General features: G+C 39.7%; 2 protein-coding genes across 2 annotated transcripts; one reads left to right on the top strand and one right to left on the bottom strand.

Annotated features, from left to right (window-relative positions):
* Positions 1 to 1387: 1387 nt before the first annotated feature.
* On the top strand, positions 1388 to 7358 carry hps1 (HPS1 biogenesis of lysosomal organelles complex 3 subunit 1; the record flags this gene model as incomplete). Its single annotated transcript, XM_079248787.1, has 17 exons — positions 1388 to 1504; positions 1602 to 1736; positions 2119 to 2261; positions 2350 to 2458; positions 3614 to 3774; positions 3859 to 3961; positions 4064 to 4148; positions 4279 to 4334; positions 4414 to 4581; positions 4721 to 4900; positions 5243 to 5319; positions 5413 to 5550; positions 5684 to 5779; positions 5878 to 6061; positions 6812 to 6925; positions 7033 to 7115; positions 7196 to 7358. 17 exons carry the CDS (start codon positions 1388 to 1390, stop codon positions 7356 to 7358), a joined length of 2112 nt encoding a protein of 703 aa, XP_079104913.1.
* A 954-nt stretch (positions 7359 to 8312) lies between these two features.
* st3gal7 (ST3 beta-galactoside alpha-2,3-sialyltransferase 7) lies at positions 8313 to 11918 on the bottom strand (the record flags this gene model as incomplete). The annotated part of the gene is made up of 7 exons (XM_079248356.1): positions 8313 to 8399; positions 8480 to 8629; positions 8791 to 8931; positions 9068 to 9254; positions 10997 to 11334; positions 11427 to 11553; positions 11770 to 11918. The coding sequence occupies 7 exons, from the start codon at positions 11916 to 11918 to the stop codon at positions 8313 to 8315; spliced, it is 1179 nt and encodes a 392-aa protein (XP_079104482.1).
* Positions 11919 to 13408: the final 1490 nt, after the last annotated feature.

The raw sequence follows: 13408 nt of genomic DNA, 5'->3' as shown, positions 1-13408 counted from the left end.
GCAGGAGCAATCATCTGTAAACACTCAGCACTTATCTGAGAGCAGACTCCACATTACACTGGTCTCTGTCTGTTTTCAGAGCAGCACAAACTTCCTGCAGCTGGAGTCACGTGACTCGACGGTGTGTGTGTGTGTGTGTGTGTGTGTGTGTGGCGGTGTTGAAGTGCGGAAGGAAACGAGCACTGTAGAAGCTGCAGTCAGCGATGAAAACTTCCAACAGCTGCAGGTCAAACTGAGCAGATCTTCCGTTTTAGACAACGAAAAGACTCCGGATCGGGATGTTGGGATCATCCGGCGCCGAGAACTGTGAGTGAGTCGGTGTGACATGAACTGGAAATGAGTGTGTGAGCTCGAAACACAGAGAGATACGTGAATGGAGGAAGTTGTAAGTTTAGTATATGAAGGCTGCACACACGAGGTAAAACTCGGGATGCAATCATGGATTGGGACAAATGTGGACGTTAGATATCAGTCAGCTGTTTAGTTCTGGCCTCATGTCATGTAAACACACATAGATGTTACATCCCTAACTGTTTACATCAAACAGGAACAGTTGTGGGTTTATTGGGTCACAGCTGAGTTGTATGATCAAATGCATTTATTTTTGGTCAGTACAGAAAAGATAGTACTGGATGAAAGGAGTGAGCAGAATGAAGGAGGGAGAAGGAGATGATTTTTGTTATGGTTCCTATAGGAATGTGTAAAATCAACAGAGGATTCATTTATTTTATTAATTCATATAAGCAGTGGGGCTTTTGTGTCTTCTGTTTGTCCTGTTTTCCTTGTCATTAAAAAGATAAATAAATGGACTGATACATATTTATTATATTATATGTACTTACATTTAATAAATATAAGTAAATATAAGATAATATTTAGTTGTTGAGGATGAGCATCTTGAGTTTTTAAAGGGAATATCAGAAGCATTTTGACAGGTATGTAACCAGCTTGAGGTTGTCAACCTGGTTGATATGTAAGATATTAGTGTTTTTTTTTTTTCTCCTTCAGGTCAAAAGGTAACAGAATGAAGTAAACTTTCCCTTGATTTTAGCTTCTCAAGTAGCTGAATCAGTTGACAGTGGTACCCGGTGTTACAATGATCTTTTGTTCAGGCTGCAGTTTTGCCATGATGCTCATATTAAAGTGAAGTTTCTACTGACTTCTATTTTACTGCTTCAAGGTTCTTCTTTCAACATGACTCAGCTGTGAATAGTAATGAAGCAAAACTCTTATGTTAGAAAAATTCCTCCCCGCTCTGTATTTATGCCTTTTACCTCACTAGTTTTGAATGATTGTTCTTCTTTTTTTCCCAGCTTGAAGTGTGTGGAGCTGTTGGGGTGAACAGGGCAGCAGAGTAAAGCAGGACAGGAGCGCATCTGTTGTCCAGATGAAGTGCTTGCTGATAGCCAGTGAGAGTGCTGAGGTCCTCTTCCACTGGACTGACTTACAGTTTCAGCAGAATGTCCAGGAGCAGTATGGATCATCTCAAGAAGAGGGCGAGGGGGTGAGGAGGATGGACATTATTGGTGCTTTTCAACTTGCTTCCTGTACTGAAGCTTTTGAAATAACTCTTCATATCTCATCTCCTTTTTTTGTTCCAGCTTCCAGCCTTTGAGGACATCATCAGCACTCTGTTTGCTCCCATCATTATCTCCTGCAGCACCATGATGGATCGGCAGGGTGACGGCTACACGTCCTTCACCACAGAGAACAACCACATCTACGTACTACACCAGGTAGCACGTGCCTTTCATAGAAAAGCAGTCTTTACCCCTCCCTTTATGTAAACAAGAAGGCTGTGATTGTTATCTCTCTTGACCTACTTGTGGAATAATTGTAGAAAGTCCAATCTTTAGCTTCAGCAAAGTGATCTGAATGCAGATCTTTCTTTTAGCAGAGTGTCATGTTTGTCATGTGAGTCTTGTTATAGCATCAAACCATGCTCTGTCCTCCTGCAGCACATGATTTCACTCAGCATGTTTCCCTCCAACTTTGATCAGAATGGAGTCAAAGAGAGCCATCCTCACTTTTTTCCCCCCATTTTATTTATGTCTACCTGGGCACCAGGCAAAAAAAAAAAAAAAAAAAAGCATTGTTTGTATTATTGTGTGTCCCCAGTTTGATGAGTGTCTCTACATTGCTGTGAATGGAGACGGTGAGGAGAAGGAGGACGATCTGAGGAGGAAAATATACGTGATGAAAAAGATGATTGAGGTCATGTTTGGCATGGTGACCCTCAGTGGGAACCTCCTGAGAAGAGAGTGAGACATTATGTGTGCTCTGTCATTATGCAGGGTGTTGTTTAACAGAGCACATGATCGATACATGATCTTTGTCGTTCATCTGCAGATTGCGTCCTCAGGACACAGAACAGAGGGCAAAGCTGTGGAAACATCTCCAGAGCCTCCTGGAAACCTACAGCCACCTCCGAGAGAATGACCAGAGCTTTTTAGTGGAGGTGCTGTACTTTACAAAAGCAGGCTTGTAAAGCAGATTATGCCTCTTTATTTTTCAGGCGTGTTGGGGCTTTGTAGCTGTTTTTGTAGTTCTGACATATTATATCTAATTTTTGCACACTTTTCCATTTACTGGAAGTTGTTTTAAATAAGGTAAGTAAAACATCCAGTTTTCACTTCACGAATATTTGTGCAGGAATATTGAAAATGATTAATTTACAAACTTCGAAACATCACCATGAGTCTTTATGAGGACATTTGCACCAGCCGTATTAGAAATGTGGCCTCTGATGGAGCAAATAAGAAGTGAGATTTTGCAGCTCAAAGGGATACGTTCTGCCCAAAGTCAAAGTTTTCATTGTCATGATATGTTTCTTCTCTAGCTTGACTGCATGACTATGGTAACTTAAGCGAGCACATGACTGGCCTTGCAACAGTTTATGGTCAGTGTTTTGGACAGAATAATCTGTTTAATGCACCCCTTTTAGCCTCGCCAAGAGAAACCATCAGATTGCATCGAATCTTGATTTTGATCAAATGCCCCATCTTGAGCATGCATGAGGCGACGGTGGAAAGGAAAACTCCCATTTAACAGGAAGGCAAAACCTCCAGCAGAACCCGGCTCAGGGAGGGCAGCCATCTGCCTTGACAAATTAAGTTTCTACTTCGGAGAGGACTGCTATAATAAAATCAGTTGCGCAGTCATGAATGCAGCAGCGATGTTGCCAAAGGTGCGGACCCTGGCAATTCAATCATCAGCTGCAGAAGCTTGTTCCAGGGACATGACACATGAAATGTGGAAGGTCATGTCTCCGGCAGGGAAGGAGCCAGAGTTGGTGAGAGAGGTTGAGCAGTTCTGGCTAGATATAGTTGGACTTGACTTGACACACTGGTTGGGCTCTGGAACCAGTGACCTCGAGGAGGGCTGGTCCCGCTTCTATTCTGGAGTTGCTCCTCTGTGGGCTATGACACTGGGATTTGGAAAGGTATGATTGGGAGGAATGGTCTCTCAATCTGTAACTGCTCTACAACCAGCTGCTCTTATGACTCAAGTGTTGGGAGATTTGTGTTTCTTATACAAAGCATGATTTTTAAGTATGAAAATAATTTAATATTATATTCAAACTCATGCTGCCATGCCATCTTCCCCCTTTCAGGCAGTGGAGAGGTTAATCCATCCCACACTGTGTGAACAGTGCATTGAGTTCCTGGAGCGCCGTTTAGTTCAGCAGCTCAACAGCAGTGGAGAGAGAGCAAGAGAAGAGGTTCTGCATGCATTCATCCTGGTTCACACCAAACTGTTGGCTTTCTACTCCAGGTATGTATGTTTCCATAAACCTGTCACTTTGAAATGGGAGGTTTATCTAAAGTACGCCTTGTTTTTTGTCCTTGTTTACTGAAGCCGCAATGCCAGTACACTCACCACCTCAGACCTTCTGGCACTCATCATCATGGCACAGAATATGTACCCGAGTAACATAGATCATGATGATCAGAGCCCTGAGGTACAAATAGCTGGAAGTCACACCAACAACAAACCAAAATGTGCTATGCACTGTTTCTTTTGCTTATTTGTGTTTTTTTCCCCCACGTTTTTGTTTGTAAAGGATGTTGAGAGCACATCTGGTTCTGGTCCTGAGAGTTTTTATACCCCAGAACCTTCTCCTTCCAGCAGAGGCTCGAGCAGCTCAGGTGGGTCGGTGGAGAATAGGTGTATGTGTCTCGTCTGTTATCTCTGTCTGTTTCTTATGCACTTTACGCTCCATAATTATGACCATCACACGGCCTGACAGTTTTTTCTTGCTGCTTTCTATGTTTGCAGAGAGACCTTGCAGAGGAAACACTCCCGTGTTTGAGTTTGTGGACCCAGACATCCAGGTTAGAAATAAAAAATTCCAATGTAAAATGGACAGATTGTGTCGACAAAATAATATCACTCATATAATAATGTTTTCAGATGGCAGAAGACAGCTTGCAAACTCTCGAAGTTTGTCCACCAGACCCATCAACCCCGCGCAGAGTCTTCCTTGAGGTCTCACTTAAAGATGGGCTGTGTCCCATGATGCCCCACTCTATGTATTGTCTCCCGCTGTGGCCTGGAATCACACTAGTGCTACTAACCAAGGTTTGTGAGTACCATCACAAAATATATACACTTTGGCCAGCAGGGGGAATGTATGCACCACAAATCCACTTATTTAAACATTCTTGTTTGCCTCTTAGACTGTCTCTAAACATAAATTTGATCCCATTTTATCGATCAGATTCCCACAGGCGGAGTTGCCATGTCAGTGTATAAGTTTCTGGAGGCCTTTGCTAAGCTGGAAAATCGCTTAAGAGAAGGCCAAGGGGGTTCTGCTGTGGTGAGGAGTCAGCCCAATGTACATGATATCCGCAGTAAACTGGACAAATTCATTAAAGCCTTGGAGTCCAGTGAGTTACAGGTATGTGGTTTTATAATATGTTGGTTACTAAGATTAAAAACTGTCCGTTTCCATTTAACCTGATCATGTCCATCAATAGCTACCTGCACAATTTTATGTAGAATTAAATCAATAATTAAGATAGATTTTTCTCAAAAACACTGTCTTAATTTCTTTCTTGTCATCACTACTCAAGTCTAAAATTTTATTACTGTAAATATTACAGTAAATTCAGAATAATTGTTTTTTTTCACTGCTGTATAAATGTCGATAAAATAACCAAGGTTGTGTGTGCAATAGAAACAACTGAGTTTAGTCATGTGAAAATAATTGTAGTGATACATTTTCACGTTCCCTATCTAGCATGCACAGTTAAGAAATGTCTGGACAGAGTTCAAGAATCGAGCCTTCACCAGAGGAGGATCTGGGTTCAACAAGGAGTAAGTCTGCTGCTGCCCCCTCCTGGACACTTTGTGTCACAGCAGAAACTGTTTGAAGCTCCTTTCAGTGATTCTGTCTGTGTTTTGTTTTAGTCTCATCCCATGGTGTAAGAATATGAAGACCCAGCTGTGTGGTATATACAGACAGTGTTTTCTTACCGACTCTGCACCAGTCGACATTTCTCAGCGTCTCTCCCCTGCTCTGCAGGAGCGAGCCCAGGCTATGGTCCAGTGTGTATCAGTCAACCGAAAATCTGATTATTTATTTAACATCTTTTTTTTTTTTTAAACTAGTCTCAGTCTTTTCTTTCTTATCTTTGTTTTACTGTTCCACACTTTTACTCTCACTCACCTTGCTTCCCAGAGAGAAACTGATGGACTGGAAGGATTTCCTGCTGGTGAAAAGCAAGAGGAACATCACCATGGTGTCATATCCTTTCAGCAAAAATTACCCAGTGATGTTATGTTGTGTCTGATTTCAGAACACATCTTAAAAAAAAAAAAAAAAATTGGTAGTACTGAAGGTACGCTCAAACAGATTTTTATGAATTGTAACAGCTACCTTGGGTGTATGAATCTTAACTTCATCCATTTTACGTACCTGGAGGATTTCCCAGGCCTCATTCATTTTATTTGTGTGGACCGATCGAGGGGCCAAATGATTGCTCCATCGCTCAGCATAACAGAACGCACCACATCAGAGCTGGGGAAGGGACCAGTGGCTCACTACATCAAAAACAAGGTAAGACCGATTCTTTTTTGTTTAACTTTATGGATGCTGTCAATTGCAAATTGTGTAATAATTTAAAGATACTGAATTAATCATCAGTGCCTAAAGAGCACTTGGGCTTATGTTAGTGGCAGTTCTTCTCAAGCGTTGCTGTTTTTTTTCTTTTTTTTTTATCCAATCCTGTTAAAATGCTCTTTAATAGCCAAATAGAGTTCAGTTTTTTTATCAGTTTATAGCTGTAGGATTATTATTAAGATCAGATCGGCAGTTTTGCTGAAATATTGTATCAATCACTGTAAAATATCCCAAAAATATTAATATTTTATACATTTTTTTTAAATAATAGTTTGACAATTTCCTTTTCTTATGAACAGTCAAACAATTAAAATAATGTAATTACTGTTTTACTGCAGATGTATGAACTGAGCCAGGAGCTGGTTAGCTTAGTATCACAAATGGAAACAAGTTGTCAAAAAAACAATGTTCAGTGAGTACAGGAGGTCATTGCTTATAGTCATAACATATATCTGTGCGAAATATCTATAAAAATGTTTTTAGATAAGGCAAGTTTATTTGTATAACACAATTTAATGACAAATATGCAAAGTGCTTTACAGAGACATGGAGACATTATAGAATAAAAAAAAAAACACATATTAAACCATTCAGCAACAGAACTGAACTTATGTTGAGATTCAACAAAAAAAATCCTGGTTTTTGACTGAATAGCTACTGCACTGTTCTCTTTTTTTTCATATTAAGGTGTGGGGCCTGGTCAGGACAACGCGGCACTATCTTCAGAAAGGTTACTCCACAGTCACATTGCGGGATGGGGATTTCTTTTTCTGCTACTTCTTGTGGTTTGAAAATGAAACGGTAAATTTGCAGTGTGCTGTATTTTACTCTAAATCAATTTAAAAGGAAACCACTGTATCACAGAAAAGTAAAAAAATAAATAAATAAAAATGTTTCTGATCCATCAGGGTTACAAGTTAGAAGCAGGAGACATCCCCATTTTACCTGATGACTCCGCCCCCATTGGGATGCTCGCCTGGGACTACTACAAGTAAACAGCTTAATCCTAAAATAAGTGGGATCAGTTCGAAAGGCTTATCTGTGGTTTAAATAAAGCCATGTGTGTTGCAGGAAGCTGCTTCGATACTACAGTAAGAACCACCAAGGTGAGGCGGTAAAGTGCTACGAGCTCATGACAGTGCACCTGGGGGTCATCCCCACAGAGATCATCCTCCAGCACTGCAGACAGTTAGCAAGCAAACTGTGGGAGCCCTCACGCAATCCACTGCTGTAGACAGAACCACATACTTAGACTAAGTGGTAGGTACTTGTTTGTTGTTCATTTTATAAATAAAAAATGGATCTCACACACAATAAGTGGATCCTGTGTTCTGCACCTGAATGAAATATTTACTTGTTTTATGTTCAAGCAATTTGTATTTAGCACAACGCTGTGCATCTATACACCTTGGTGTCACTTGTCACTATATTGTCAGAACTTGGCAAGTCATGACCAATTTTCTATTCATGAGTATATATGTATAAGTAAACTGTGTATGCTGCTTTTTCACTGTGTGAGGTTTGCAGCTATTCATTTTAATGAATGGAGAGAATGTCACACTTCACCTTAAAGTCCCAGTCTCCAGACAATCCATTGTGCACAAACAGGCCAGTAAGTGCACTCGTGTTTTTTAAGGAGGATGTCTGGATAAATTGGTGTGATCGCTTTCCATTGAGGTTGATGAAGATCCTTGCCAATCACATAAATGCAAAGAGGAATCAGAGAAACATTTGTTACTCACACTACTGTCAGAAACTGTTCAAACACATATGATCAAATGTGAATTTTATTTAAAGGACAGATTCCTGCTTTATAATAAATTATTTTATGGAAATGAATGTCACTGTGCTCATATGTTGTTTATTATATCTTTGTAAACAGCATTAAAAATGCACTGTTTAAACCAATGATAATTGCTTGTGTCAGTATATTCTCATATCTTACACCACAATTATCATCCATGTGATAATTATTCTTTGCATATTAGCCAGTAAATCGACTATTTAATTGAGATTGAATTAGAATGATTTAACTTAGTCTCAGTGATCATCTAGTGTTAACAGTCATTAAACTGAGTGTTTAACGGCTGTCTTTGCTGTGGGAGGTTTTATGCAGAAGTTTCCAAAATGGGCTCACAGGTAGGAGTGTGGAGTGAATGTAGAGTTCAGCGTATCCTCAGTATTCATCTCACAGAGCTCCTGTGAGGTCAGTCACAGCTCCTGCAGCCACCAGGTCCCTCAAGAAGAGCTTTTCAGCACCAACATCATGCACCACCTGTATGATTTTAATAGGGTAAATAAATTACCAGGCGTTGGAGTATTTTATGCACAGTTTGGTCATCAGTCTAAACTTACTTGAGCTTTCATGGCGTCCATGCGTATGGCTTCATAGTAGTGAAGCCTGGCCTCTGGGTGTTGCATGTCGTATCCAAACCCTGCAAGGCTCACCTGGTCACACAGTTGCAGAGCCATCACAACTGCACTGGCACCTAATGTTGGCACCATCTTATGATGGGAGAAAATCAGCTTTTATCTTTCCGTAGCCAAAACAAGCACAATATTTCTCTAAATTGAAATTATCCAACACTATATTAAAACCCATTCAAAGTATGATGTGTATCAAGGTAACAAGCCAGATTTTAAAGAATGATCACGCAAAAACTTACACTTCCCTGTTTTAGAGCATATTTCTGTAAGACTTGCCCAGTCTTATGAATTATGGCAGGGTGGAGGATCTTAAAGCTCTCTGGTTCTAGGGGAATATCATCCACCACCTCCCTCCAGAACCACATTTTGGACCAGAAGCTCTAGTTAAAAGAAACAACAAAGGGGTTGTTGAGTATGCTGGGGTGATCACAGTATTGTTATACAGAATGTTGTGGCAATTGTGGCTTATGTAATACGGCATGTTGTTGTGCAACAGTCCTTGTGATGTAGGCTTACTAGAGGCTGTTTGGTGATGACAGCAGTGAGCCAGTCTAAGTCCAAGCTTTTAAAGACCACCAGAGCTACCATGGAGGTCTTTCTGTACTCATCAGTTGAGTGAGGTGCTCCCTCTGGGTACATTAAGCGGATAGTAGTGCGAGATCCGGCATCCCTCTCAAATCCAGGCACTGGGGCATTATTTAGTCTGGCAACAGAGAAGTGCCATTATTGTTAAAATTTTTTAATGTGTTGCATCTTCACAAACTGCAAGAAGACATGCTATGCCATAAACAAAGAGCAAGACAATTCACACTTTGGTGAGGGAAATTAATAGAAATGTCAACAAAGAGAGTTTTATTGCTTCTTCCGGAGTTGAAGTGTCAAGAAAGTGATTTTGATTGTGGCTGACATTGAGGTCATCACTGCAGAACTCCATCACTGCAGCATATCAAAGCCCACTAAAATTTTGGAAGCTTGTTTTTCAGGCCAGGGATCCCCAACCCTTGTCCTCGAGGACCGGTGTCCTGCAGGATTTTTAAGTGTTCCTACTGCAGCACATCAATCCTCGAGGGCCAGGATTGGGGATTCCTGCTTTAAACTAACGAACAAAAATCAGAGATTTCCAGGTGAAAAAGGTTGTTGCTTTATGTGGCAATAGAAGATTTCATTATGGGTCAAAGACAACATAATACTGTGGGGCTGTTTTATAATTTCACACACAGGCAACTTTTTTTTGTTTCATGCTGTACCATAAGTTATTACTCTGTTATGTTGTTATTATGTATGTTGTTACTATATGTTATAAATTGGCATCAATGTAGAGCCAATAAAGTTATCACAAAAAGTAATGAAATTTGTATTTTACCAATCAGGTCTCATTTTTAGTAAAAACTAATTGATGTTGTATTGTACATTTTTGGAATGCCTGATTAGTCATTTTTATAGTGAGGTATAAATTATAAGGATAGTGCTTCTGTGGAATGAGAAACACAGCTGAATGTGTGGGTAGTGCATCCCTAAAAAAGTCAAATATTCTCCTGATGATATTCACTGTTGTTTTAAGTTTCATGATTTGAAGGATTGGATGATGAAACGCTCCCATTATAACATGGAGATAACACACAACAAATTCACCATTTTTCCACTATTCATTTCATGGAAGGTCAACTAGCTGGGTTGTATTGGTCACTCTAGCACACACAACACACCCAAGACAATCCCACAAGGGTCTGAGCTGAAGACTTGACTTACAGCCGGTCATTGTGCACATCCTGCCTCTGTGGGGGAGATTTGTAAACCTAGAAGATGGAGTTAGATTCCAGATTCTGTAGATAAGGGATTATCAAGAACTCCAGAATCTTATTCCAGTATGTCTGTCTATGAATACGGTACAGTTTACTGCTAGTCATACATTCACCTGTGACTGGTGTACACCTGGCAGCACTGAAATCTCAGTCTACAAGAGAATATTACCAGAGTTTTTGTCACATTTCTTTCGGGCACTACTCACACATTTAACTGTGTTGCTCAAGTTACACCTTGTTGTAAAGGTGACTAATCAGACTTTCTTAATGTATAATAGAATACTACTTGACATTTTTGAAGGGTAGAGATGATGGAATATAAATAAATTTCCTTATGTTTAGTACTAACTTTATAAAAAAAAAAAAATAAAAAATAAAAATATATATATATATATATATATATATATATATATATATATATATATATATATATATATATATTATTTATATTTCTTGATAATGATCATTTACAAGGAAGGACTAATCAATTGGTCCACTTTTATAAAGGACACTAAAGATTTTTGACTCATCCTTTATCTTTGTAATGGACAGTATGTTTGTTACTGTCTACCCTTTCGGCTATAATCCAAATATGTCCATGAGAAATCTAACCATTGCGACTGTCTGTCTCATCCGCACGTACCTGATGACAACATCATACTGATCTATATGGGATCCAAGATGGCTGCCATAAAGAACCCCTCCATTTCCCACCACCACACATCGCCGGCAGCTATCTTCTCTTCTCAGCAATGGAGGCAGGCCAGGTTGAGGCATGGAGGCAAGAGCCAGAGCCAGATGCTCTTCACTGCCCTGGAGCCCAAGAGGAGGGGCCAAATTCCACACCACAGGTCTGTCCTGCTGCACAAACACAGGGATGTCCTGGAGGCCTTCTGAACAGGACAGGGTCTTCAGGTGGTTGAGACACCAGCGAGGCTGACAAGGACGCGACAGTAGGGAGGCTGACCAATTAAATAAGACCTAAAAAGAAGGGCAAACATTTGAATTAAGTCTGAAGTGATGAAAGAAATGCCTGTAAACACTTGTGAAGAAAGGCTGAGATGCATCTTTACCAGATCTTTGGGGTAAGGGTAGTCATAGCTAGCAGCTTCCTTCTTATTCAAGGGGAAATACGCAGGTATCAGAATAGCCAAGTAACATCCAACCAGCAGGAACAGACTGATGGCAAGATTCTGCTTTCTGTGTAAAACATTACAAAAGAGTACAAGATAAATCATAATAAAGTGCTGTTTGCATAATACTTATAAGAATGATGACTCAAGATTTTCTTTTTCCTTCCAATAAACATGCTGTAAATGTGATATCCTTTGCCACAAATAAAACCTCAACAACAGGTTTCCTGAACAAAATTGCAGACATTTATTCCACAGCTTCAGCCATTTACATGGTTTGTACCTATTGAGGAAAAAGTCCTCGGAGTAAGTCTTTGTAAGTACTTGCTGTCTGTGGCCGACAGGTGTTGGTGCTGTAGTATCTACAACCACCGGCAGTAGTGGAGAGCCATCCTCTGGATCTTCTACACTCAAACGATTTAGTGTCACCATGGCGCTTTTCTACTTTCACCTTCCTCTACCTGAAATACATAAATATAATTTTCCTACTACAGTAGCTCCAAAGTATTCAAAAAGTATCACTAGAACTTGGTGACTGTCATCTCACCGAGGTCTATCTGTCATTTACCGTCATTGAAAATAATTTGTGGGCAAATAATGCATTTAAAGTAGTTTCTGTACAGTACAGCACATATATCTCTCACACACACAAGAAAAAGTAACTCACTTCCAGCCTGGAGGAAATCTAAGCTGATAGTTCACAGTGTCTCTCCATGGTTGACAGGACAGCAGTAAGATATAGTTCCTGCTCGGTTAAAATGGCTGCTGTGTGTGTGTGTTTTGCTTCCCTGAACTCTGCCTCTTCTTTAAATAACAATGGTTAACCATTAACACCTCACCCAGTCACACACTAACTAGAAAAGCCAGGAGTAGGTGTGAGTCTGTACGAAATGCAGAAAAAACATCTGTTTGTGCGCATTTGTTTTTTTTGTCATGATGGGGACCAAAAGCCGACAGGAAATCAACTGATAGGAATGCCTTTAACAAAAGGACTAAACTATGTTCCCCACAACATTCTTTATACATACATACGTATATGTATGTATATATATATATATGTATATATATATATATATATATATATATATATATATATATATTTATATATATATATGTGCGTGTGTGTGTGTGTGTGTGTCTATTAAACAGGAGTTGACATGAACTTAAGAAACAAAGTAAGAAGTGTATAAGGACACTGCCTGGTTGTAAAGATGATGATGAGATTGGGTGAGATTATCTTCTCACACTGAAGCTCTGACCTCTAGTGGCCTGATGTCAGATATACTAATAGGATGAGCCCTCGTACTGAGTTTCAGCTGTTCAGCTACACACTACGATGTGTCTGCAGCAGTGAGTCTGAGAGCTGTTAAAGCCCTCAAGAGTCATGGGGCAGACCTTAATGTTACAGATAAGGTCCTGTTTGTGGAGATATATTATGTATATGTTTGAGGATGGATGGATTATTATTTTTATTATTATTATTATTATTATTATTGTTATTGTTATTATTAATAATAATAATAATAATAATAATAATAATAATAATAATAATAATAATAATAATAATACACTGAACACTTTATTTATAGAGCCTGTCTAATTTTTTTTTTTTTTTTTTTTTTAACAAATAAGAACTGATGGAAAATCATGTTTATTCCTTTTCAACAGGTGAACAGCCGGTCCAAGATGGCGGCCACAGCTGCGGCCGCAGTCATTGTTCCGTCTACTCTATTTTATGTCTATGGATCAGGCACTGTCGGCTCTAACCGGAGGTTCACACGCAGCAATCTATCCAGAAAGCTTTATGCTGGTGACAGTATGCTTTACAGGCCCCGCAGCAGTAGTTTAATCGAACAATTCATAACAAGTCAACAGTCATTACGAAATGCTCCATACAGACATGTTCACACAGAGACATCGAT

This window comes from Telmatherina bonti, assembly GCF_933228915.1.
Source record: "Telmatherina bonti genome assembly, chromosome: 11".
NCBI classification, from domain to species: domain Eukaryota; kingdom Metazoa; phylum Chordata; class Actinopteri; order Atheriniformes; family Telmatherinidae; genus Telmatherina; species Telmatherina bonti.
Note: the sequence above shows the minus strand (reverse complement) of the source record. Positions and strands in the feature narration are given on the sequence as shown.